General features: G+C 52.0%; 2 protein-coding genes across 2 annotated transcripts; both read right to left on the bottom strand.

Annotated features, from left to right (window-relative positions):
- Positions 1 to 3,763: 3,763 nt before the first annotated feature.
- Positions 3,764 to 7,038, bottom strand: LOC136491792 (uncharacterized). The gene is made up of 5 exons (XM_066488029.1): positions 6,862 to 7,038; positions 5,901 to 6,035; positions 5,411 to 5,742; positions 4,834 to 5,327; positions 3,764 to 3,912 (listed from the first exon to the last, which is right to left on the bottom strand). The coding sequence occupies exons 1-5, from the start codon at positions 7,036 to 7,038 to the stop codon at positions 3,764 to 3,766; spliced, it is 1,287 nt and encodes a 428-aa protein (XP_066344126.1).
- Positions 7,039 to 11,072: 4,034 nt separating this feature from the next.
- On the bottom strand, positions 11,073 to 17,116 carry LOC136494817 (dihydrolipoyllysine-residue succinyltransferase component of 2-oxoglutarate dehydrogenase complex 1, mitochondrial-like). The gene is made up of 13 exons (XM_066490993.1): positions 16,817 to 17,116; positions 14,756 to 14,813; positions 14,642 to 14,681; positions 14,445 to 14,512; positions 14,279 to 14,353; positions 14,130 to 14,185; positions 14,002 to 14,046; positions 13,567 to 13,833; positions 13,396 to 13,490; positions 12,568 to 12,658; positions 11,900 to 12,010; positions 11,601 to 11,795; positions 11,073 to 11,515 (listed from the first exon to the last, which is right to left on the bottom strand). The coding sequence occupies exons 1-13, from the start codon at positions 16,862 to 16,864 to the stop codon at positions 11,324 to 11,326; spliced, it is 1,341 nt and encodes a 446-aa protein (XP_066347090.1). The 5' UTR covers positions 16,865 to 17,116; the 3' UTR covers positions 11,073 to 11,323.
- Positions 17,117 to 24,754: the final 7,638 nt, after the last annotated feature.

Below are 24,754 nucleotides of genomic sequence, written 5' to 3'. Positions count from 1 at the left end.
ATCCGGAATCGGGAGCATGCAAAACAAATTCACTAGTCGGTCGAGGACCCCCCGGTCCAGAACACCAACAGTTGGCGCGCCAAGTAGGGGACGCTACGTGTCAGTTTCGTCATCCTAGTAGGTTCTGGATGGCAGACCCCGGACGACCATTGTGTCTCGGCACCGTAGTTTGGTTCGGGAGCCTAGAATTCATGTCTCTAGGGCATAAATACGACATGATACTCCTCACTCCCCGAGCCCCACCGTCCGACGATGAAGTTACGCACCGGCAGCCCAGGCACAGGCGGCGCCCGGGCGGCCGCTCTCGCCGCGCTCGTCAGGCACGACGCGAGCAAGGCCACCCCGACGCTACGCGAACCCAGGGCGGCATGCCACTCCCCGCCGATATCCTACGACCAGCTGTTGGTACAGGGTCCCTAGCCGGGGACCTATCTGGCCTGAGCTTGGCCAAAGGGAAAACGTCGGTGGCTTGCGATGGTGCCCAGTCGTCAAGCTCCGCTCCACCACTCCCTGAAGAACCGACCCCGGCGGAGCAGAATCTGGCGACGGCACCATCTCCATACCCCTTTGGGTTGAGAAATGCCACCGCTTCTTACGCCTACGCATACGCTGCCGCTCATGAGGATCCCTCAGAGCGCTGTCAGCGCTTCCGTCTTGACCTAAGCACCCATGCCGACTCCACGGATGAGGACGAGGCATGGCCCGGAGTGGATTTCTCTAGGCTCCGCAACCCTGGGGCTTTGCGCCAGTTCTTGGCCGCAAGCGACTACTGCTTCGGTTACTCTAACTCCGACGACGAAGCCACTTACGACCCCACTCGCGAGTGCTTCCACGTTGGGCTCGGGATGCCGAGGGCAGGCGAAGAGGATGAGGGGGCAGGTAGCCGCTCCCCACTTCGTCCAGGGGCGGGCGCCGTCATGCCCCCATGCAATGTCCTATCGGCCGCACGAAATGAGAACGTTGCTCTTGCACGACCTCAGCGCCCAGACCTAGAGCAACTTCGTGAGCACCAGGCCAAGGTCGAACAAGACCAACTCCTTCTGCAGCAGCTTCGAGACTCTCTCGAACAGGAACAGCGAGGCCGTGGCGAAGGCGGGGGAGCCCGATGAAGGGCCCACGATGTGCATCACCGCATCCATGACGACAAAGGGAGCGAGCAACCCCCGGTCTTCAATCGCGCCAGCCAGAATGTCGCGGCTGTGGCAATGCTGGTTCGCGCGATGCCCGAGCCTTCCACCACGGAAGGGCGACGGGTCCGCGGCGAGCTCCGCGATCTCCTAGAGACTGCTGCGATTTAGCAGGCCGAGAGTTCCGCCTCCCGACGGCACGGGGGCGCCTCGAACCTTCTCACGGCACCACCTCGGTAGGACAGGGAAGCCCCGGCTTGTCCTGAGCCCGACCGAGCGCCAATAGCCCACAGGGTCCCCGTGCTCTTGGACCGCCTCGGCAATCGATGCGAGGTGCAAGGAGACCATGAGGCGGTCAGCAGGCGACGACGCCACGACAACGAGGGGCCCGCTCGGGGCTACCATCCACACCAAGGCGGTCGCTACGACAGTAGCAAGGACCGCAGTCCTTCCCCTGAGCCGCCAGGCCCTCGGGTCTTCAGCAGGGCCATCCGCGCTGCTCCTTTCCCCGCCCGGTTCCGACAGCCGGCCAATCTCGTGAAGTACAGCGGCGAAACCAACCCGAAACTCTGGCTCGCTGATTACCGCCTGGCCTGCCAGCTGGGCGGCGCGGACGATGACCCGCTCATCATCCGTAATCTCCCCTTGCTCTTGTCGGACTCAGCACGAGCCTGGCTCGAGCATCTCCCTCCCTCTCAAATCCACGACTGGCGTGACTTGGTAAGGATCTTCGTCGGAAACTTCCAGGGCACATACGTGCGCCCTGGGAATTCCTAGGATCTTAAGAGCTGTCGCCAGAAGCCGGGCGAGTCTCTTCGAGACTTCATCCGGCGCTTCTCCAAACAGTGCACCGAGCTACCCAGCGTCGGCGACTCGGAGATTGTCCAGGCTTTCCTCTCTGGCACCACTTGTTGGGACTTGGTCCGAGAATTAGGTCGCAACGTACCGCGCTCTGCCGCCGCGCTCCTCGACATTGCCACCAGCTTCGCCTCGGGCGAAGAGGCTGTCGGAGCCATCTTCCCTGACACCGACGCCAAGGGTAAGTGGAGGGAGGAGGCCCCCGAGGCCTCAGCCTTCCACCTCCCTAAGAAAAAGAAAAAGGGGCGCCTGAGGAAGCAGGAGGTCCTAGAGGCTGATCTGGTCGCAGCCACAGAGCGCAAGAATCCTCGAGGCAACAAAGGCCCTAGGCCCTTCGACGACATGCTCAAGAAACCCTGCCCTTACCACCAGAGCCCGGTCAGGTGCACCATGCTACGGCGCTACTACGCCAGGCTCGGGCTCCCCGACGACGACACCAAGCAAAAGGGGGCCGGCGGTTGGGACGAAGACAAGGACGACGGGTTCCCCGAGGTACGCAACGCTTTCATGATCTTCGGTGGGCCCTCGGCATGCCTTACGGCGCGGCAGCGCAAGAGGGAACGTCGAGAGGTCTTCTCGGTCAAGGTGGGCACCCCCTAGTACCTTGACTGGTCTTGAGAGGCGATCACCTTCGATTGAGATGATCACCCCGACCGTATTTCGAATCTCGGGCAGTACCCACTGGTCGTCGACCCGATCATCGGCAACACCCACCTCTCCAAGGTGTTGATGGACAGAGGCAGCGGCCTCTTGCTTACAATTACTAAGCGTTCTTTAATTGGTCTTATTTTTCGAGAAACCCCCCGGGCCCATCGTAGGTCTCGGCAGCACAATAAAGGTGACAAGGGAGACTCGGTTATGCCTCGATAGAACCAAGCCTCCCTCGGGGGCTAAATGGGGGACTCCCCCTAGGTCCCACGCACCACTCCTTAGTGTTTTTTCGCAAAAATTCCTTCGCCAAGACTCTAGCAAGCTCTGACGAATCACTTGTAGAGACTCCTCGAACCAAGGTCTGTTTCCTAAGCAAGAGGCCGGTAGAGTCGCGAGACGGCCTACGCCCCTAGGCTACGGTACTCCCTCACCACCTCTCGCTCAAGGGACGGCTTAGGCTCCAAAGGGGTGTTTTGCAAACGAAATCTGATCAGGAGCAACAGAGGGCAAAGGCTCGGAAACATGAGAAAAATGACTAAGAAGCACAAATACGTCAGAAATAAAGGCCTCGATGGCCACAAACGTTATGATACAAAAATAACCCCTATTCTATCTTTACATAGCCCCCAGGGCCCAGATTAAGGCTCAAGGCCTCCAGCATCGGCAGATGGTAGGGGAGGAACCACCTCATCTTCAAAGAGCATCGCCAGCACCGTGCCAGGGCCTTCCGCCGCCTCCAGCAGCTTCGCGACCGCCGCGTGGGCCTCCTTGTCATCATCAGGCAGAACGTAGCCATCACTGATGGCCGAGAGGTCGACGCCAAGGTAGTGAGAGGAGATGACGGCCATCGCCCGCTTAACACCCATGTGCAGCGCCCCTCGGAGCCGCTCGCGCATCTGGCTGCTCAGCGCAATCAAGCGGCTCCCAAGGGAGCTGCCCGACTGAACCCCCTCGACTTCTAGGGCCTCGCAGGCAGAAAGGGCAGCACGCTTTAGCGCCTCGTGCTCCCCGATCTCGGTCTCGAGCACCGTCTGCACCGCGCTGGAAGCCTCGGCGGCCCGAACGATCTCCGCCTCTGACTCTGCACCACAGAAAATGGAATAAGGTCGAGCCAGAGAAAAAACAACCTAAGTTAGGGACGGAAGCCCACGGAGCTCACCCTTGGCCTTCAGCTCCCAGCGTCGGGTCTCGGCCTGACAGGCCTCAGCTTGCTCCTTCAACCACTGGGCCTCGACTCGAGAGGCCTCGGCCGCCCTGGAGGCTTCACTCCCCAGCTCTGTGTCATACAAGGAAGTTAGGAAGCGAACATAAGAGGAAGAAAGCAAAACAAGGGGACTCAAACTCACCCTCGACCGTCCCCCTCAAAACCACAGCCTCGATCTGCGAGGCCTCAACCAAAGCAAGGGCCTCGTTCAGAGCGCCTTTGGTCAGCTGGTGCGCACTCTCCTCTGCCCCTAGCTACCCGGCGAGGGCCTTGCCCAAGGCCGTCGCTTCTTCAGCCCAGGACCTGAAGGCATCCCGATCGCTGACAGCGCGGGTAAGCTCCTCCTCCAGCTCCTTGATCCGCGCCGCCAAGGGGGCGAGCTACGTCTAGGCTGTGGCCGCCTCGACCTTCGCATCGGCACAGCGAAGGCGGAGGTCCTCCACCTCCGCACTTCGTGCTGACAGAAGCTCGTTAGCATCGGCAAGAAGGCCCCTCTACCTCTGAAGCTGGTCCCAGATTCCCCTCTCCCGCCGGAGGAAGACCGACTTCCCGAGGGACCGGGTCTCAAGCTCCTGAGGAGGCAGAGCAGAGGTCGTCGATTGCGACAAAACCAAGGAAAGAACAACGTCGCGCGAGAAAGGAAAACACGAACCTGAGCGACTCTGGGCAGTTCGTCGGCCACCACGGACAGCGTCGTCCGTAGCGACCGCTCCGCCAGCTCACGGTACTGCTCGAAGGTACTCCAGCGCCCGCCCTCGGCCGTGTCCTCGAGGGCGAACAAAGGCTCCCCCTCAGGGTCGTCCCGGCTCCGCCACAGTACCCGCGGGTGATCCCACCCGTGGGGCTCGGGTCGCACCCGCACGAGGGCCGAGCTTCCCTCGTCTAAGAGTGGCGCCGGCTGCTCCACGGCATCGGTCTCCTCGGTGCCGACCACCTCCCGCGCCCGGGAAGTATCGTCGGAGGAGATCGGATAGACCTCCGTCTCTCGGGCACTCTCCCGCAACAACGGCAGGCCCTGAGCCAAGGGCACGGCCGAGGCCTCCGCCGCCTGCATCTCTGCCTCCTGCGCAGATGGCCTCGCTACCATCACGACGGCCGTGGTGACCTCGGGGGCTCCAGCCTCTGCAATCACGGCCTCGGCGGTCTCGGGGGCTCCGACTTCCGTCATTGTGGCCTCGGTAGACGCAGAAGCGCCGACCGCGGACACTGCGGCCTCGGCGGTCATGGGCACCGGGGCCTCCATCGCCTCAGCCCCAGAGGCCCCGGGAGCCTCGGCAACAAAGGGCACGATGGCCCCATCCGACCGTGTAGGGGCCACCTTGGCAACCCTTCCTTGGGCAGCCGGTTCCTTTGGGTCGACCCTCGCCGACGCCGCGCCGCGTTGGATGGCGGCTTGTGCCTCCGCCACCCAGTGGGCAGAGGAGCCGGGGCTCGCCTTAAGCACTTTAAGGGGCGCTAAGGGGAGGTCGCCCGCAGGCCGCTTCTGACTAAAGAAAATCAACCTACAGGGTCAGCACGAGACCAAAAAAGCGAACGGAAGACACCATAACCCCGCCAAAAATACACTTACTTCGAACGGGGCAGCCCCAGCTTCGCCACGGCAAACCTCATCCGTGACGGCGGAGGCGGCGGCAGTGGCGCCGCATCTACATCCATCGGCGCCGGTCGGTCCTCAGCGGACCCCGATGCCCCTTCGGTCCTCTGTGGGGCCGGTGGCGTCGCCTCCACCGCCACCGGCTCCGCCGTGACCGCCGAGCTTACCGGGCTGATGGTGCATTTGCCTAACGACCGCGCCTCGGGCATGTCGGCCTCGGCCCCAGAGGGGGCCACCGCCGGCCCCAGGTCCGCTTCTGCTCTCCTTCCCAGGGGTGCCGGGCTGCTTGCCGACGCCCCGGGCGCCACCTCCACGATGTCAGGAAGGTGGTCTAGGGGGCCTCGCCCCACCTCGCCCTTGTTATTCCCGTCCGAGGCCTCCGTCGACAACGACGTCGATGGGGATTCCTCCAATGGGAGACCATCCTTCCTTGCTAATGGCGGCGCTTATCCAACGCCTCGCGCACAAGGATGTGCTTCGTGCGCTTTGCCGCCTTAGCATCCTTTCGCTTCTTCTGCGTGTCGGCGTGAGCGTGGTTGATCACTCGCTGCCCCGTGTCCTCGGGAACGGGCGGCGGGGAGGAGCGCACGTCCCTCATCCCCTGAAGAAACGACAAACGCGCATAAGGAAACAAGGGATAAAGGGAGGCTAAGGAGGTTCAGAGGCTACAGCGGCGCTCGACTTACCAGCGAAAGGAACCCCCGCGATGGACGCATCGCGAAGGGGGTCAGGTTGCCACCCCTCAACTTCACATCTACCGTCTCCCCCACCCGACGATGAATTTCCTCATCGGAGAGGGTGGAGGAAGACATCCGGGTGCCTTCGACGGGCTCACCCGGCCTCATCTCGAACAGCCGCCGCCGCCGAGCCATCAGCGGCAGCACCCTCTGGCGGTGGAAGGCAGCCACGACCACAGCGACGGTGAGGCCATGGTTCCGCAGCCTCGCCAGTCCCTCCAGGAGCGGCTCTAGCTTGGGCTGGTCGACCTTCGGGACGCCCCACTTCCATTTCTTCAGGCAACTCTCCACAATCCACCTAGTATAAGGGGGAAGTCCTCCGTCGTCGTTACAGAGGTAGAACCAACTCGTGTACCATCGGCGGTTGGAGGACGCGAGTTGGGCCGGAATGTAGAGGTGCAGGCGGTCCTGATGCACTTGGAGAGTGCAGCCTCCGACCCTCGATGCCTTCCTCTTTCCCGACGTGCCCGTCGGCTTGGTAGTATGCCCCGCCCGGAATAGGTGGAGCCACAAATCCCAATGGGGAGCGATCCCCAAATACCCCTCGCAGATGGCAACAAAGATAGCCGCCTGAGCGATGGAGTTGGGATTAAAATTGTGGAGCTCTACGCCGTAGTAGTGCGGGAGCACCCACATGAACCGGTCCGCTGGAACGCCGAGGCCGCGCTCGTGGAAGGAGACGAAGCTCACGACATAGCCGTTGCGGGGCCTCGGCTCCAGCTCGCCGTACGGAGCAATCCACTCTGGCCTGCTAAGGTCTGTCACTGGGCAGAGGAGTCCACCGTCGACAAGCGACTGGAGCATCTCCTCGGTGACGTCCGACGGATCCCAAGGGTCCGCCTCGACAACGACGACGTTGCTGGCCATGAGTGCGATGGAGGAATCGGGCGCGGTGGTGAGTCCTTCTCTCTCCCTCCACGCTCTCGCTTTTTCCTCGCTTTCTCCCTAGGCTCGCTCTTCTCTCCTCTTCTCCTCGGCACCCGCTGCTCTGGCGACGGCTCGACGGAGGTGGCAGGCAAGGTAAGACAAGGAGGGACGAGACTCTTCGAGTATTTATGCAGGGAGGAGGTGAAACGAACGGGCGATGAAATCGGGGAGGTTTTCCCCGTTCGGCGCGGTTAACCACGAGCCAATTTTGGCGGCCCATGCGCCCACGTCTCCCGCATTAAATGTGAGGACAGTTACGTCCCATCCATCACGTCGCGCTTGGCCACTATGGCAGCAGGCGTCGGTTCGCCTCCCCACGAAACCGCCTCAAAAGGCACGCCACCCGCGGCCAAGCCGATAGGGAAGATATTTCCCGCGGCCTGTTCCTTTCATAGGAAGGAACCGGGCTCTGAGCCTATTACGATCCAGGGGTTCGAAGGCTGGACCCCAAAGGGTTTCGACAGCCGCCCCAGGATAACAGAGTCAGGGGCGACTGCGGGCGAGCCTGTACGGGGCCGAGACCCAAACGAGCGAAACGCTTGGAACGCCCAAAGTCGTGTCCAAGACCGGCAGGAAAGTATCCGAATGGGATCCCATCGTAGGGAGGCACCGAGCCACCGAGGCCCAACGAACGGCCTCGGCACCCACTAGAGAAATCCGCTGGTACTCTTGGAGTGTGTCTCTGGACCGCTAGCCGTCCCCTAACGAACGGGGTTTGGGCCTCCACTCGGACTACCCGATAACAGCTCACCGGGAGTGCCACCGCTCGTGCCCATCGAGGGTAGCGAGGCACATTCCACCCCTCCTTCCGAGCGAAAAGGAAGCGCGAGGGTCGCATAAAAAGTCAGGGGAACCCCTGACGGCCTTCTCGCCCTATGCAGAGGCTAGGGGGCTCCTCCTGCAAATATGCCGAGACCCCACGACCCGGGCTCGCGCCCAAAGGGGCCTCGGCAAACAAACCCTCACGCGCGAGGGGCGTATGAAAAGTCAGGAGAACTCCCGACGGCCCTCTCACGCAGAGGCTAGGGTCTCTTCCTGCAACCTTGCCGAGACCAGAATGGGCTCAGCAAACTAACCCTCCGTCCGAACGAAAAGGACATGTGAAGATCAGATGAAAGGGCCAGAACACCCAAGACAAAGACGAACAGTCCGAAACCGCGCTAGAAGTTTCACTACAAACACGATAAAAAGGGCACCGAGCTCGTTACGGTCCAGGGGTTCGAAGGCTGGGCCTCCAACAGGTTTCGACAGCCGCCCCAGGGCAACAGAGTCAGGGACGACAGCGAGGCGAGCCTACGAATGGCCCAGGCCCAAGCGAACGGTCGCTCGGGGCACCCTAAGTCGTGTCCGAGACCGGCGGGGAAGTATCCGAATGGGATCCCACCGTAGGGAGGCACCGAGCCACCGAGGCCTGCGAACGGCCTCGGCACCCACTAGAGAAACCCCCTGGTACTCTTGGAGTGCGTCTCTAGACCACTAGCCGTCCCCCAGTGAACGGGGCTCGGGCCTCCACTTGGACTACCCGCTAACAGCTCACCGGAAGTGTCCACGCTCGTGCCCATCGAGGGTAGCCTGGCACATTCCACCCCTCCTTCCGAATGAAAGGAAGCGTGAGGGTCATACCCAAAGTCAGGGGACCCCTGACGAACCTCTCGCTCCATGCGGAGGCTAGAGGGCTTCTTCCTGCAGCCTCGCCGAGACCCCCGTAACCCGAACTTGCGCTTGGAGGCTCAGCAAATGCAATAAGAACTACTCGTTCAAACACGAAAATAAAGAAAGCCCCTGGAGGAGTAACTCCACTCCTCCGGGGGCTCGGGGGCTACACCCGGCGGGTGCGCTCGCGCGCACCCACCGGAACCTCAAAAAAAAACCCTAATTCCTACGGGGCAGGTATAAACCAAGCCTCGACAAACCCTCAGGGGGAGTGCACGCACTCCCCCCGAGGCTCGGGGGCTACTGTCGGGTACCTTAGGATGGGGTACCCCCAGCAAAACATCAAACGGGTTGCCAAGGTCTCATCTAAAAATAATAAAAGCAAGAAGGTAAGTTGTGGGCCCCTCCTCCACCGTGACCGAGCCCACTGGGTCCTCCCCCTCCTCGCTTCGAGCCTCGAGCAGGAGGCCTCGGCATCCTGATGCTAACTCCGCTTCACGCGAGGCCCCCCCGGGAAGGCCTCGGCAGGAAACACCGCCTCCGCCTCGCCCGAGGCTCTCCACGAAAGGCCTCGGCAGGAGGCGCATTCTGCGTATCGCGTGAGGCCTCTCGCGAGAGGCCTCGGCAAGGAGCCTGATCTCCGTCTCGCACGAGGCCTCATTCTCCGTATCGCTCGAGGCCGGCTCGTCCGCAGTCCGTCACCCCCCGCCTCAGCTGACCCTCCCGACAGCGAGTCACGTCTCATTAATACTTTCAACCACTCCCGCAATCTCAGCCGGACAGTGGCTCAACGTCACAGAATGGCCGACGCGACCCAAAGTCGCATCAGCGCCATACCGGACGGGACAGGGCACGGCGGGGATTACCAGCCACTGTGTCCCAGCACTGTGTCCACGATCAGCGCCTGGGGCAGGGTATGACCGGGGTTACCGGCCACTGTGTCCTAACGCTGCACCCACGACCCGCCGCCCGCTCAAGGCCTCGGCACTGTACATCGGGGCCTCGGCAATCTCGGGTTCGTGCCTACCGAGACCCCCCACCGCAGTACAAGCCTTAGCACCGACCGGGCCTCAGCCTCGCGCACAATCTGTCCACCACGGCTTGCACGTTCGCCGCCACGTCCGCTCCGAGACATTCCCGGGGCTCCCACGACGCACAGGATCTGATGGGGACAACCACGCCGCCCCCGTACTTCAAGGACGGATCACTCCTACGACCACGCCGCAACAGGAACAGGCCACAGGGTTCGGACGTGCCGCTCCTATTAGCACGACGCCGCATAGTGATACATGTACTGACCTCGTCCTCCCTTCAACTATAAAAGGAGAGGACTTGGGCCACTTAGGGGGGGCACCGGATAACACACACACACGCACATTCCAACCGCTTGAGAGCAACGTCTCAGACGGCCCACACGACACCCTGTCGAGACCTGGGACTAGTTCCCTCTCTCCCTTAGCTTGTAACCCCCTACTACGAGCACTCCGGTGCAAGGAATACAAGTTCGATCTCTCAGACTGGACGTAGGGCGCCGATTGCCCGAACCAGTATAAACCTTGTGTCTCTTTGCATCACCATCCGGAATCGGGAGCACGCATAACAAATTCACTAGTCGGTCGAGGACCCCCCGGTCCGGAACACCGACACATACGATAGCTAATATAAACCAACAGACCACAGGAGTAGAGTATTACGTCATACTGACGACCTAAACCTGTCTAACTCATGTCTCTCTGTTGCCTTCTTGTTCTTGATCTTACGCTTCTCTACCAATCAATCTACCTTCGTGGAATACCCCTCGGAGGACTGTCGACAATATTCTATCGACAAATAGTGTGTGATTAGAGAAATCAAATCATTCTGATGAGATAGTGTTTATAAGTCCATTTCTTAAATTTAGTAGAATGACAGTATTCCTCATACTAATAATATTATTATTACTTATGAGGAATGAGACGATGATACATCAATCTATTCCATTCCTTAATATAAATCAAACAAAATAAGACTTACACGTTCCTCAAACCGAACACCCTATAAACCTTTCGTCCGGATTCGATTCATCCACTTTTCTCTTACTCCGTCCCAGGCCCTATAGATTTTCCTTTGGTTTTACACCATCCCAAACAGGCCCTATAGATGGGAGTTTAACCACAGGAAACGTAACAGCTAGAGTAAAAAAAAGCAAACGTCGAGAGTCGAGGCCATTCAACAGAGCGAGCGATTGGAGCACCGTTTTAACGTCACATGTAATACAGCCCAGGCTCCTTGAGTTGCAGACTGGCTAGCTGGAGGCGAAATTGTGAACCAACAAACAAAAATGCAGCAGCCGCTATTGCTCTTGCATGGTAAATAAAAATGTCTGGGAACTACATCCCGAAAATTAAACATGACCTCACATTGAGTTGAGTTTGCTGCTCTCTTCTACGATTATAGAGAAAAACCTCACGGTATCCTCAGCTCAGATTTCGTCTTTCTGAGGAAGTAATTCTTTTTCATCAGTCAAAAATTTGCATGGTATTATTTCCAGATAGCACAAAACAGTCTGGCAGCGCAACGCTGGTGCGTGAATTTATATGTCCAGCAGCAACCTCCTGGGGTCCTCGACCACATCCTTGATGCGCCGCAGGAAGAAGACAGCCTCTCTGCCATCGATCAGCCTGTGGTCGTATGTCAGCGCGAGGTACATCATTGGCCTCGCGAGGATGTCACCATTCACAACCACAGGGCGTTGCACAATGGAATGCATCCCAAGAATTGCCGACTGCATTTCACACGTATCACATTTCAGATCAATAAACATCTGCATGCTACAAATGTGTCGCAACTGATAAAAGCGCAGCAGCTACCTGTGGGGGGTTGATGATAGGTGTGCTGATGAGGCTTCCATAGACACCACCATTGGAGATGGTAAATGTTCCTCCTGCCATGTCATCAATTGAGAGTGCCCCCTCAGTTGCCTTCTTTGCAAGGTTGTTTATCCCTTTCTCAATGTCAGCAAAGTTCATGGTATCAGCATCCCGGACAACAGGAACCACAAGGCCCTGAAAAAGATTCCAATTAGTGATATGCATAGTAAATACTCCCTCTATCCCAAACTATAGGCCATTTTGGCTTTTTTAGGTACAAGAAAGAAGATGAGACGTACCTTGGAAGTGCCAACAGCAACACTGACGTCTACATAGTCTCTGTATATGATGTCATCACCATCAATGACAGCATTGACAATTGGTTGGTTTTGAAGTGCAGAAACAGCAGCCTGCCAAGATAAATAGAATTAGCCAGCCATATAAATATAGAGAGAATTACTTATTTGACACTCTGGGAAAATGAGTCGTTCTTTCTTGGCCCTGAAATTTTCTTCGTTCCCTATTTGACATTTACTTCAACTTTCATCCCTAATTTGACACTACCGTCAAATCCATTAGCTAACGGTGTTAACTGGCTATTAAAAAGACGTTTTTGCCCCTAGAAAAAAAACGGCGAAGCAAATTTGAGAGGAAAAAAAAACCTGCGCCTTTTTTTTGCAGCTGGGCGCATGCATCGGAGGCGGGCGCAGGTTTTTTTTCCTCTCAAATTTGCTTCGCCGCTTTTTTTTCTAGGGGCAAAAACATCTTTTTAACAGCCAGTTAACACCGTTAGCTAACAGATTTGACGGTAGTGTCAAATTAGGGATGAAAGTTGAAGTGAGTATCAAATAGGGAACGAAGAAAATTTTAGGGCCAAGAAAGGAACGGCTCATTTTCCTAGTGTCAAATAAGGAATTCTCTCATAAATATACGGTGAAAAAGCTTTGCAACACAGACTGGCAAGTACCTTGACAAAGCAAGACATTAGGCCCAATTTGACACCATGCTTTTTGACAAATTCATCTTTATAATCAGAACGAAGCTTCATCAAATTGGTCCTGCATCATAAATCATAAGATAAAAAAACACCAATACAGCCTTCAAGGAATCATAATGGCATGCCAAAAGATAATTATTGACGTCCACATCTAAAAGAAGATAAATAAGTTGAGCCACACAATGTCACACAATAAATGACTGAATTTTTTTGTCAGTGTTACTGAATAAAAAAACTAAGTTCTCTAAGCATTCATACATATAGAGGATAATCATATATATTTTCATCTAACATAGGTTAGCACATACTCCCTCCGGTCCATTTTATCTGGCGCACACGCATATAATTTTGACTAATAATTACGCTAATAATTTTGACTAATAATTACGCTAATAATTTTTAACTATTATAATGCAAACTTTAAATGATTAGATTTGTAAGGAATTGTACTATCCAATGATTATAATTTTATAAGCATAAATAATATAATATAAAGCAAATGAATGGTCAAAGTGTAATATAGGAGACCGTGTCATTATAACTTGCGCCAGATAAAATGGACCGGAGGGAGTATTAGTTAATTGTCAGGGTGATAGGTAGGGATAAGCGATCAATATATTGCCATGTAGCTCAACAGATTACATTCTTTATTGCCTGAATACAGGCCACATCTTTAAACTGCTCAAAATATGGTAAGACAGAAACAGGTGTCACCATTTTACAGGAGCACAAATATAAACTGATCAAACAGAAATCTACTGTAGCAATCTACTGGAAGGAATGCTTGAGAACACTTACATGTCAACTTCATTAAATGTAGTCAGCATTGCAAAGGTGTTCTGAGAATCCTTAAGACGGTTTGCAATACGCTTCCTGAGCCTTGGCATCGGCACCTGCAATATCATGGTAAAATATGTGCATGTCCTTCAACAACATCTGAACTCTGTAATTGGATAATATTGGCCTTACCCGCCGCTCTCGTTCTTTTGGAGGGAGCTGTGGTTCTGAAGGGGACGTTTTTGATGGTGCAGTTGGCTTTGGTGCTTGCATCTTGGGAGGTTCTACTTTTGGGCCTTTTTCCTCTACCTTTGGTTTCTCTTCAACTTTCGGCGGTGATGATTCTTTTGGAGTTGCTTCCTCAGATGGAGCAACATGTGTTTCAGCAGGTTGAGCAGACTTGGATATGATTGCAACTTTAGTGCCTGGAGTAACTGTGTCGCCTTCACTAGCAATGAGCTGTAAACAACAGTCAGAAATAGCAACACTTAGTATGTGAACAGCTGCTGATCTTGTTACCAGCAGATAAGCATGGTATTTGAGTGTGTATTCTTGACATCTGCAGAATAAAGGTAAAGTACTGCCATGAAAGTAGACTAGAAGCCAGGAAGGAGCAAAACAATTCACCTTTTCAATAACACCAGCCTCAGGACTTGCGACATCTATAGTGACCTGGAACAAAAGGAAAAGTCATGTGGTTATGGCCACTAGCAAATATGAAGTTCCACTAATGTTCAAACAGAAGCCACCAATACCTTATCAGTTTCAATCTGCGCTATGGGTTCATCGGCCTCGACTCTGTCTCCAGGTTCTGTATATAAAAAGAGAAAATGTTATCACAGGGAGGGAGGTAGGGAGGGAGGGAGGGGAGGGAGAGAGAGAGAGGGAGGGAGGGAGAACATACTCTTTAAGAAGTTAGCAAGAGTTCCATCAGTAACAGATTCTCCCATGAAGGGCACAACAGCCTCAAACTTGTCTCCTATATAGAATGAAAAACAGAACTTGATAAACGCATAACAAGGAACACGTTTGTCAAACACTATCCGCCTCAAAAGGCTATTGTGGCTTACCGTTGTCTGAAGCAAACGATCTACTCCAAACTTGGAACAGAGAGGGATTAGGTAAGTAACAGCGTTTTCTACAAAATTCAATTACAATAATGTAATACATACATGTATTAAAAAAGGAAAGACGCGCAAAAATATTTGGCATGAGGTTAGTAATGACATCTATATTCATCTACTAGAGCATGCTATCTGATAATTACCTCGTCAGATTTGAGCATTGGGAAGTAGCTGGAATCAAAGCTGGAAAAGAGCGCATGTATTATAGTCAATAGTTGAGATCAAATAATTAAAATAGGGCTAGTCAGAGTAATAACCAGAATGTTGACTGCTGTAGCTTCTGACATGTGTATAACTCCTTAGGAGGCCTAGTGTCTGCAAGTAAATCAGAACAGTGAGGAAGAAAATTGAAGTGAAGGATTACTGAAATTATAGAAGCTTATACTTTGTGTATCATTTGTGCATTAGCATTGCTACAAACATGAAATGGAAATGGCGTAGAAATTCTGAGATTTCACATAACCAAGGAGACTTAGTGCACTGTTTTCAAATGAACTGTAAATCAGTCATAGAAATTTGGGCCTGTTTGGTCCTCATCCACACTATGGGCCCAATTAGTTTTCAGCCACAACTTGGCATAGTTTGCCACATCTAAGGATAGGCAAGTTTATAGGCAGCTGTTTGGTTTCAGCCACATTGTGGCAAGATTCACCTTCTAGCAAGCTAGGTTTCAAGTGCCAACAACTCAAAAATATCTATCGCCAGATTCTCATAGGCTTGCTAAGGTGTGGAAAAGATTTTAAACACCTAATGGCCTAACCTTTGGCAAGTTTGGCAAAACTTTGTGGCAAACGGTAGCAAAGTCCATAACCACACCCCGTGCCAAAACATTCCTATGGTGTGGTTAACAATTTGCAAGACACCCTTAGGCAAGGGATGGCTAAAGGTTGATTGTATGACAGATGGGGTCTGGAGCTGAAAACTATGGCATGCCAGAACAGCGGCATGAACCAAACAGCTACTACAAAAGATGTGTTATAGTTTGCCAAATTAAGGCAGCAAACCAAACATACAAACTGTTGTTTGTACAACTAAGCACTGTTGTAAATAATGGAAACCATTGCTGCCATATTTTGTGTCAGTTGGAATTGTTGCTGACTGCTCAGTTTCTTATATATTTAAAAAATATGGCCTGCAAAGCAGAAGAATATAAATTCATCTCCCATCACAGGCTTGCAATGCACTCCCTTTTCTATTTCACAGTCTGACCCACCCTCTAGCATGCACGAAATCTCATTCCCCCTCCTCCCTCTCCATCAACCACTGCAGTCCTTGTTTCTTATGATTGAATTGGGATGGAATACAAGTTTCTTAATTTTATTGATAGAAAACATTCAACAGTTCAATAGCGAACAAGGAATAGAATTGGCTGACAAAATAATCTGAAATAGCCTTCATATCAAAAAAGGTAGCAGGCAAATCCAAATTAGTTACCTAGACTCCTTTAAATTTCTCATAACATACTTTACTTGACATCCATCTGGAGTTCCTACCTCATAAACCTTGGTGAGTAAATAAGAGCCAAGCTATACTGAACTGCAATGAAGGTTTACATAGAATGGGCAGAAATAGCAACGGAGGAGCTAATACAACCTAATCTGTGCAAGGCATACCAAAAAAATATCCTCAGGGTGTGTTTGGCAACTACGTGGGAAGAGGTATGGGAATTAGTGGTGGGAGTTGATAGAGGGAATTAAGGTGGGAAATTGACTTTTAGTTCCAATCCTTTGTTTGGTTCGTGGAGGGAAATAAGAAAGGGAATTGAAGAGGGAATTCATATCCCCTGTCTGGTGTGGGGGTTTGAGGGGGAAATTAAAAAGGCAAATCATGATGGACTGTGATTATCTACTTTTCTTTTATCAAGAACACAACTCCCACCCCTCCCCTAGGGAATTGATTAGTGGGAGTTGGCCCTCTAAACTCCCCTTCCCCCTTTCACCAAAACTCCCATTCCCACAAAACAAACAGAAGATTTTTAAACCCCTATCTCTGAACTCCCATTCCCTGCTTCCAATTACCCCCAACCAAACGAGCTGTCAAGTCACGGAATTCTCCAAATCAGAGGCGAAGTGCGTGCACGAAGCACCAGCACACGTTCTCTCAAGTGTAGCAGATTATTCTCCAGACGCAACCACAGACCCCGTCCGCGACGGAACTCTTCCGAAGGGGGATCACACCCATCGGGCAGAGCCACCGCGTCGGACCACCTCGCGAACCCTAAATCTGCTCCCTACCCGGAACAAACAAGGAGGCACAAAAGCTAGCCGCAGACATACATACATGCATCGGAGAGAGAAAAGGAGAGGGAAGGGCATTACGGCGCCGGCGCGGCGGCGGAGGAGGCCCGAGGCGACGCGGGACGCCATTCGACGGAGTCCTCACGGCGGCGGCGGCGGCTTGTGGGGGAGGAACGGGGCATGCACCGCGGATTCGATTTTGGTCCCTTTTCTGTAGTTTCCTCGATGCAATCTCCCTCTCTGACTTGGGGATGGGGGCGGCGTAGTGTCGCGTGCAATTATGGGATCTGGAAGGAATGGAATGGGAGCGCGCGGCCCGTGGGCCACGGCCGCCCTCTGGTCGCTTCGCGTTCTTCGGTCCGGTCCTGACCCCACCCACCAGTGGGCCAACTACTCCGTTCTTTTTTCGTTTCTCTGGCGCGGCCGCGGCTTTCCTGGGTTTCTTCCCCGTCCATGCCGTCGCCAGGTGTACGCTTTATTTTTCTTTCTTTATTAGTTTTTTTTTCCTTTTGTAGCTGCCACGATGGTCGATTGTCGTCCTCTTTGACCGTGTGAGAGTTCTGGGCTTCTGGCCTAACAGGAAAAAAAATAAATTGGTGAGGACCATTCCTACCAGAAGATGGTGAGGACTGTGTAGCTGACAGGTAGCTTATAGGACATCAACGACCTGTTCGTTTTGGTTAAAACGATCATTGATTATTATTACTAGTTGGTTAAGTATGAGAGAAAAATATTATTCTGACTTATAATCCACGATCGTTTACGACTAAGCGGCTACTAATTTTCTACTCATGTGTTTAAAATAATACTGTGACCCACCTATCAGCTGCACAGTCCTCACCATATCGGATAGGGATAGTCCTCACCAAATTTTTTTCGCCCAACAACAACCAAGTGATCTGTGCATGAACAACCATAGTATAATGGTATGGTAGAGGAGACGTCCCTCTGTCTCGAAGCAGAGAAAGCAACGAACCGAATTAAAAAAAAGAGAGAGAGAGAGAGAGAGAGAAAGCATCAAACCATAAAAGATAAAACGGTCCCGTTTAGATACTCCGAGAATCTGGATAAAAACATCCCACGGTCCTAACTTCTCCTTCAAATGGTCTAGATTTTTTAGAGATTTTAACTGATAGATTTTTTAAATCTCAAAATCTAATAAAACTATTAATATTCTTTTTATCCTGATTCTCAAAATCTCTTGGGATTTCAAACGGAATCGAGCCGTGGGAATGTATCGTTGTTGTCGTTGTCTATGTTGAATTATTATTGTTTGATCATATTGTCGGTGACTTATTGGTTGAGCTGTCTTAGTTCGTTGTAGAGTTTTGTTGTTGCTTCTTTTTGTTAATTGCTCTCATCTATATATAGGATAATTCATTTCTACTTCCAGGGTGCTCTCATTCATACTTACCTACGAAACCTCTTCCCACACAACATATCACATGGAGGCCGGTTGATTAGCGGGTTAAAATCGTGGACCCCATAATTTAGTTGATATTAGCAAACGTGCCCATGCGTTGCTATGGGCGAATGTCAGATTATTCGAGTCAATATGTATATTTTTGTGTAACTTTTTTATATATCTATCTCATCTAATAATAAAGAGATAAAATTTCTGCTGTACTTTTTTTTTGCCTCCTCCGAATTCTTTTTCTAGTCCGGGTTCAAATTCCTTTTCCAGTCTAGGTTCGATCCATATTTTTACGGCTGCTCGCTTGCGTTCCGTCTTCTAGCATATCTGCTCCTTGGAACTTGATAGTCCCGGCGACAAAAACAACTAGCCTATGAAAAAACACCTAAACTAAAAAACATGGCATTGCATATATCACGTCCAAAAATCCATATTGATTCGCCTTTGAGTTGCTAGGAAACGGTGCTAAGAAAGTGTGGTACATCGTAGTTGTAACAGTGAACCACACAACTACCTAAAAAACTATTAGTCTATTCGCTTGCTCGTATCTGGCTTATAAGTCATGGCTTATCAGTCAACGAACAGTATTTTTCTCTCACACCAAACCAGCCAACAGTACTTTCAGCCATGGCTTATAAGCCAAACCAGCCTAAACGAACAGGGTGTATGGCGTGACTAACTTATGACATGAAAAAAATATGGTTTTAAACTAAACAAAACCTATGCCCTACGGCCATTCTTGTACTCTAAGAAAAAATGACTGTCGTTGCAATGCACGGACATATTTGCCAGTAACAATTAAAATTGTAATAGTTTGTTGTGTGGTTACCTAGACGGTTTGTCTCAGAAGATTTTTATTCAATGATTGCATCATGTATTCGTATATGTTTTGGACATGCATTGTTCTAGTTCGTGTGCGCATACGTCGCTAGTCCAAGTTATATACGGGACATGAAGAGACGTAAGGGCATTGCAGGAAGTAAAAAAAAAATTAGAAAAATACCATTTTAACTTAATATTAAAAGCAACATATGGTTGTTTGTTGCGACCGAACATATACCTCTTGACATAAGACCATGGTGCTTGAAGATATATTCTGCTTCATCTTTTGACGTGTGTGGCCATCCGCCTCCCCCCACATCCATTACTTTAATTTAAATTTATAAAGAACTAAAGATATAAATATCGGTCCTGTTCGTGTGTCCTTAAACCTGGTTTGATCCGCTTCTTTTTTCATCCGGAATAGTATTTTTCTCTCACAAATTCCTCCATCATTTCTCCAAACCATCCAAATTCCTCCGAGCAAACAGACCCAATGAAAAAATACAATGAAATCCACGTCTAAAGTAGATTTTCACAATTTATTTAACTGCTAGAAGTAATTTAGGTGCACCAGTAATATCTATCTTGAGCATAACAACGGGAAACGTATGCTAAAAAAGGTTTTTAAATCTGCATAGTCATTGAGTTTGACTAAAAAGTAAACCATACCTATTTATTTTAATCTATTCACAACTGATCAAAGCGAAAATTAATATCTTTCTCTTTTTATTTTTTCCTTTTCTTTTCTTCCTTTATTTTCTTGCTCACTTAATTTTACTTATTTTGATTTCACTCCCCTCTCTCCCCTAATTTTTTACAATTTAGCCTTTTTTTTAAGAAAATTTACGCTTGGCCCTCTGAGAAATTTAAACTCATCTTTGGACCCTGAGGGTCGGCGCCAGGACTCGTGGCGTCGAGGTAACACGTCTCGGCGCCACAGATTTTGACGGCGAGGTATCTGGCCGTGCACAGTAGAACATCCTAGATAACGTTCACGTGACCGGTATCTCGACGCCAAAACACATGGCGTCATGCTCGACGTCACGGATTTTGACGTCCAGCTCCTGTGGCCTCGCCCGTGCGCGCACGTACGTTCTCGCGTTAATAATATCATGTTGACTGGCCTATTATCACGTTGACTTGGTTAATAATATATTAATATAAAATATCAGGACCCATGATGGCTGTAACGTCGATATAGAAATCGCAGCGACACATACTCCTATTCCGTACGTACGCCCGGGGTGGTAGCCGTGTCGAGGATGGTAGCCGCGGCGGGCTCCCTCCCCTGCGTCCCTGTGGGTGCGCCTACGGGCATCGATGGTGCTGCGCACGTTGCGGTCGTGGCCGAGACGTTGATGTACCGGGATGGCGGTGTGCTGCATGCCGCCTAGCGGTGTCTGGTGAACAGACGCGTCCTTGGTGGGGTGCACCGAGGGCGTGCGCTGGCTGGCGTCGGGCTCATGTCATCGAGACAACGAGCTTTCTGCTTGCTGCGCCACCGCACGCTCGAGCAACGTACGAATTTGTCGGCGGGCCCAGCAATCCTCGGACGTCGCGGCCTCCAAAAGGCCGTGCAGTAAGGCCGTCGCAAACGGCGATGTTTTGGCTTGCTCGAGCGAAGTGAGGGAGGGTCCCGTCGTCGGTGAGGATCCTCTGGTGTACCATGCGGGCCGTGGCACGCGCGCGCCCACCGTTTTCGCGGCGCTCGATCTCACGATTGATGTCCACGTACTCTCGGACGAGCCCTTGTTCAGCCTCATCGATCTCCAGCTTATGGGCTCTCAGCTGCTCCATCCTCAAGCGAGATGGGGCCGCTGCCTCCCCTCGGACCTGCCATCAGGGTTGCTTATCGGGGTAGCCTCTTCCTCGGAGACGCTTTCGATATGCCCCTCAGGGGTTTGCGCCATGAAGCATTCCTAGGAAGGGTGATGACTCCCCCTACTGGAGTCAGAGCTGGAGGAGGATCCTGGCTCCTCCGTGAGGAGCTTGTGGAGAGTCTCTGTATCATGTTCAATTGTCCCCACGAACTCGCTGTCCGTGGGCGACTGATCCATATGTAGCGCCAGAAGGTGGCCAGCGGTCGCCGCGGCGTTGTGGAGACCGAACGGAGACGCTGTCGGGGTGCTCCGTACGTGGCGTTCCGGAGAAATGGTGATGCAGCACGGGGCCTCCCTGGATAACTGGGATCTAAGGGAGTCGTCGGGCTGGCCCTCAAGCCTCCGGTGGCTGAAGCTGACGGAAGGGAGAGACTGGACGGCCGTGTGGGCCAGCGCCAGCTTTCTTTCCAGTGTGACAATGAAATCTAGGTCACCGAAATGCACATGTGCGCCCGAGACCCAGCTGATTGCGTGGTTGGCCATCCGATGCCTGATTTGGAACGCGCAAAGCCCCCTACCTAGCGCGCCAACTGTCGTTGTTTCATACAAGCACCGTCAAGTAAATTTATAGTGATGCGCATTAGGCCCGGATAGTGCGCTAAAGGACACAAGATTTATACTGGTTCGGGCTGAATATTCCTACGTCCAGTCTGTGCTGCTCGTGTTATTAGCACCGAAAATAGTTCGTAGTAGGAGGTACAAACGGTCGAGAGAGGGACTGGTCCCAAATCTCTGATGGAAGGGTCGAAAGGATGCCAAGGGCTTGGTAGCAGCTTGACTGTGTGTGTTGTGTTTCGTGTTGTCCAAAGTCCGTGTCTTTGTTGGAGGAAGCATATCCCCTTTTATAGATGAAGGAGACGGCTTTACAAGTGAGAGGGCAAGGGTGCATATGCTACCCCGCCTTATTGTTCACGTCTACCAAGCTTTGTAGTCCATTTCAGCGGGTGCGAGAGGATGGTAAGCGCCTACAATACTGTCGATGCCACTGTAGAATGTCAGGATGGCTATAGAGTACTGCTCCACGCAGGGTATGGACTCTGGTATAGTAGTTTTGACTTATGAGCCTTGCCCAGCCTTGCTCCACACGCCTTCTGATTCCTATGAGTCCCCGTCAGAGGGACGCGGGGTCAGGGTCCGAAGTAGCGCTGTGGGCAAGGCCTTTCAATCGGAGAGGGCGTCCGGAGGCTGAAGCGAGTGCTCCGATCTGGTGGACCTAAGGGGCCGTGAAGTGGGAGCCGCTCCCTTGGGACCATAACATGGTAACAGCACATCCATCATTTGTGGAGGACGCGAGTCCTTTCCTGGACCATAGTGGTTGTCGTATGTCTACATCGGGTTCCGTGTCCGAGAGCTGAAGGCGGCGCCTACAACTCTGTAGGGTGAAGAGCACGCACCCGCAACACTTTTCAGGCTCTGCTACGCTTGGGAGGGTCTAAAGCACCCATCCCGTCATTCCCTGACAGTACTTTTTCTGTCGGGGCATAGGGTATGGTCCTCGAAGCCGCGGTTGACCCGAACGTCTTGTCCTACTCTGTACCTATCATCATGAGGGGGCGGGGAGAGGTTGACAGGCGAGACGAAACCAGCCTTTGGACATCGGGCTAGGCGAAGTCCGCCCTCGGGGGTCGGGCGAGGCGGAGTCTATCCCTAAGCCCTTGGGCGAGGCGGAGCTGGCCCTTATCCCTCGGGCGAGACCGAGCCTAGCCCTCGGGGGTCGGGCGAGGCGGAGCTGGCCCAAGGGCGTCGGGCGAGGTGGAACCAAACTCTCGTTATTCGGGCAAGGAAAGCAGCGACGTCCTTGTCCGTCCGGGAGTTTTTAATGTTCGATGGTTATTGGTTCCACCTCCTGGGGTACCCTGGTGTTAGGTCCCCGACACACGGGCTCGGCGTCAAGATACATGGCGTCGAGCTCAGCGCCATGTGTTATGGCGTTGAGGTACCGATCACATGAACGCCACCTAGAATGTCCTACTGTGCACGGCCAGACACCTCGGCGTCAAGATCTGTGACACCGAGACATGTTACCTAGGCGCCATGAGTCCTGGCGCCGATCCCCAGGGTCTAAAGATGAGTTTAAGTCTCCCAATGAGCCAAACGTAAATTTTCTTCAAAAAAAAGAGCTAAATTGTAAAAAATTAGCCCTCTCTCCGGCTAGCTGGGCACTTCTCCACGGGCTTCTTAAAAAAAATCTGCATGGAAGCCTTATCCACCCCAACTAAACGCTGTAGTGTCTGGGTGAGAGTCCGCCACGCCCGCCGCCACCAACTCCCTAGGAACAGCCGCGCCTGCCCTCCTGAACTCCGGGCCCTCAGATTCTGCCGAGCCGCATGGCTAGTAGCTAACCGTGCTGCCATCTTTAGAGCTGCCTCTCCACGCCGCCGTCCTTAGAGCTTGTCGCGTCGTCGTTCCCCTCTGCCCCTCCACCGATTCCAAATTGAATTAGGCTCAACACGAGTCCAAGCAATTTTAGACCAAAGCAAGTGGATGATTGGGCTGGACGAAAAAATGACCAGAAATTTTATCTTTTTTATTATTACTAGCAAAAATGCTTGTGCGTTGCAACGAGGCACACAGTTTATTGCATGATCACTTATATGACTTGTGGCTTGAAATTTATTTAACTAACATGTCATGTGTTTCATTCATTTTCAAATCGATTATGTTTTGCTCTTAGTTGTATGAACTTGAAAAGATTGGAGATTTATCCAGTGATGCAACATGTATTTTAATTCATCTTATGATTGAACTCCACATGCCATGCTCACATAACTTCAGACCAAACACTATTTTGGATTATTAAAAAGCTGAGCCATCGAGTATCCCTCATTTGAAAGAAAAAAAAAAGAATAGAAAACAATGCTAGACCTAGATTATCCAGCCGTAGAAAATAAAACAAGAAAACAAATACACAAACATAATAGTCAGTCACCTTCAACCTCGACCGCACCGCCTTCTCGTCCTCGCCCCCGTCACTTCCTCATCCTCGTGCCTCCTTGACGTCCACCTTGCCCTTGCATCCCACCCTAGCCGCCTCGCCGGCGGCCACGCCCTTCTTCTCGTCCTCACCCCTGCCGCTGCCCACCGCTGTTGGCTCAAATTTGATTTCTGCCCGCAGTGGTGCTTCCATAATTTATGTCTCCATATGTATGTTGGCGCACATGTGCTGCGATGTGAATGGGTTAGGTGACCAGACCATGCCGTGAGTGGTGGTGTGACGTGACAGAGGTTTTGTAGTCCAAAACTCAAAGCAAGAAGGGTGAAAGTGAGCGTGGATCAAGGGACAAAAGAGAAGTGAGAGAGGAACGGTTGATGAAGAGAGTGAGATGGAAGAAAAAAAAATTAAATATCTTAGGATATAGTTTCATATGTAGTGCTTTGAGAAATGAGAAAATACCTTGTACTTTGGGAGAGAGTTTCAGGATACACGTGATGCATTCCATTCCGATGCAAGCGTTGTTTATATTTTTTATTTATTTCGTTCATTCAATGCATCAACTTCGGCCTTAGTTTTTTTAGGAACCGGCGTGCAATACATGGACTCTGTGCACCGTGCTAGTGCATGCAAGCTGGGCCTACCGGCCCAGTACTATTGCTATCATGTGCTTGTGCTTCCATACACATTATTGGAGTCTCCACGACTGTATCGTATTCATATGCCAAAAACAATGTTACAGCGGGCGCACGGGATATGGACTTTGGGTGAACGAGATAGAACTGAATATGGGAGGGGGTAGGCAAGACAAAACAAACGGGGAGAAATTTGCCGTATCATATCTAACTAGCAAAAGTGCCCACGCGTTGCAACATGAGAGAAAAAATACTGTCAGATATTTATAGGAAACAAAGACATGAATAGTATATAATTATTTATGTTTTATCACCCTTTGTATAAATTTTAATAAT

Source organism: Miscanthus floridulus, chromosome 11, assembly GCF_019320115.1.
Source record: "Miscanthus floridulus cultivar M001 chromosome 11, ASM1932011v1, whole genome shotgun sequence".
NCBI classification, from domain to species: Eukaryota; Viridiplantae; Streptophyta; class Magnoliopsida; order Poales; family Poaceae; genus Miscanthus; species Miscanthus floridulus.
This window is presented reverse-complemented; position numbering and strand designations above follow the sequence as displayed.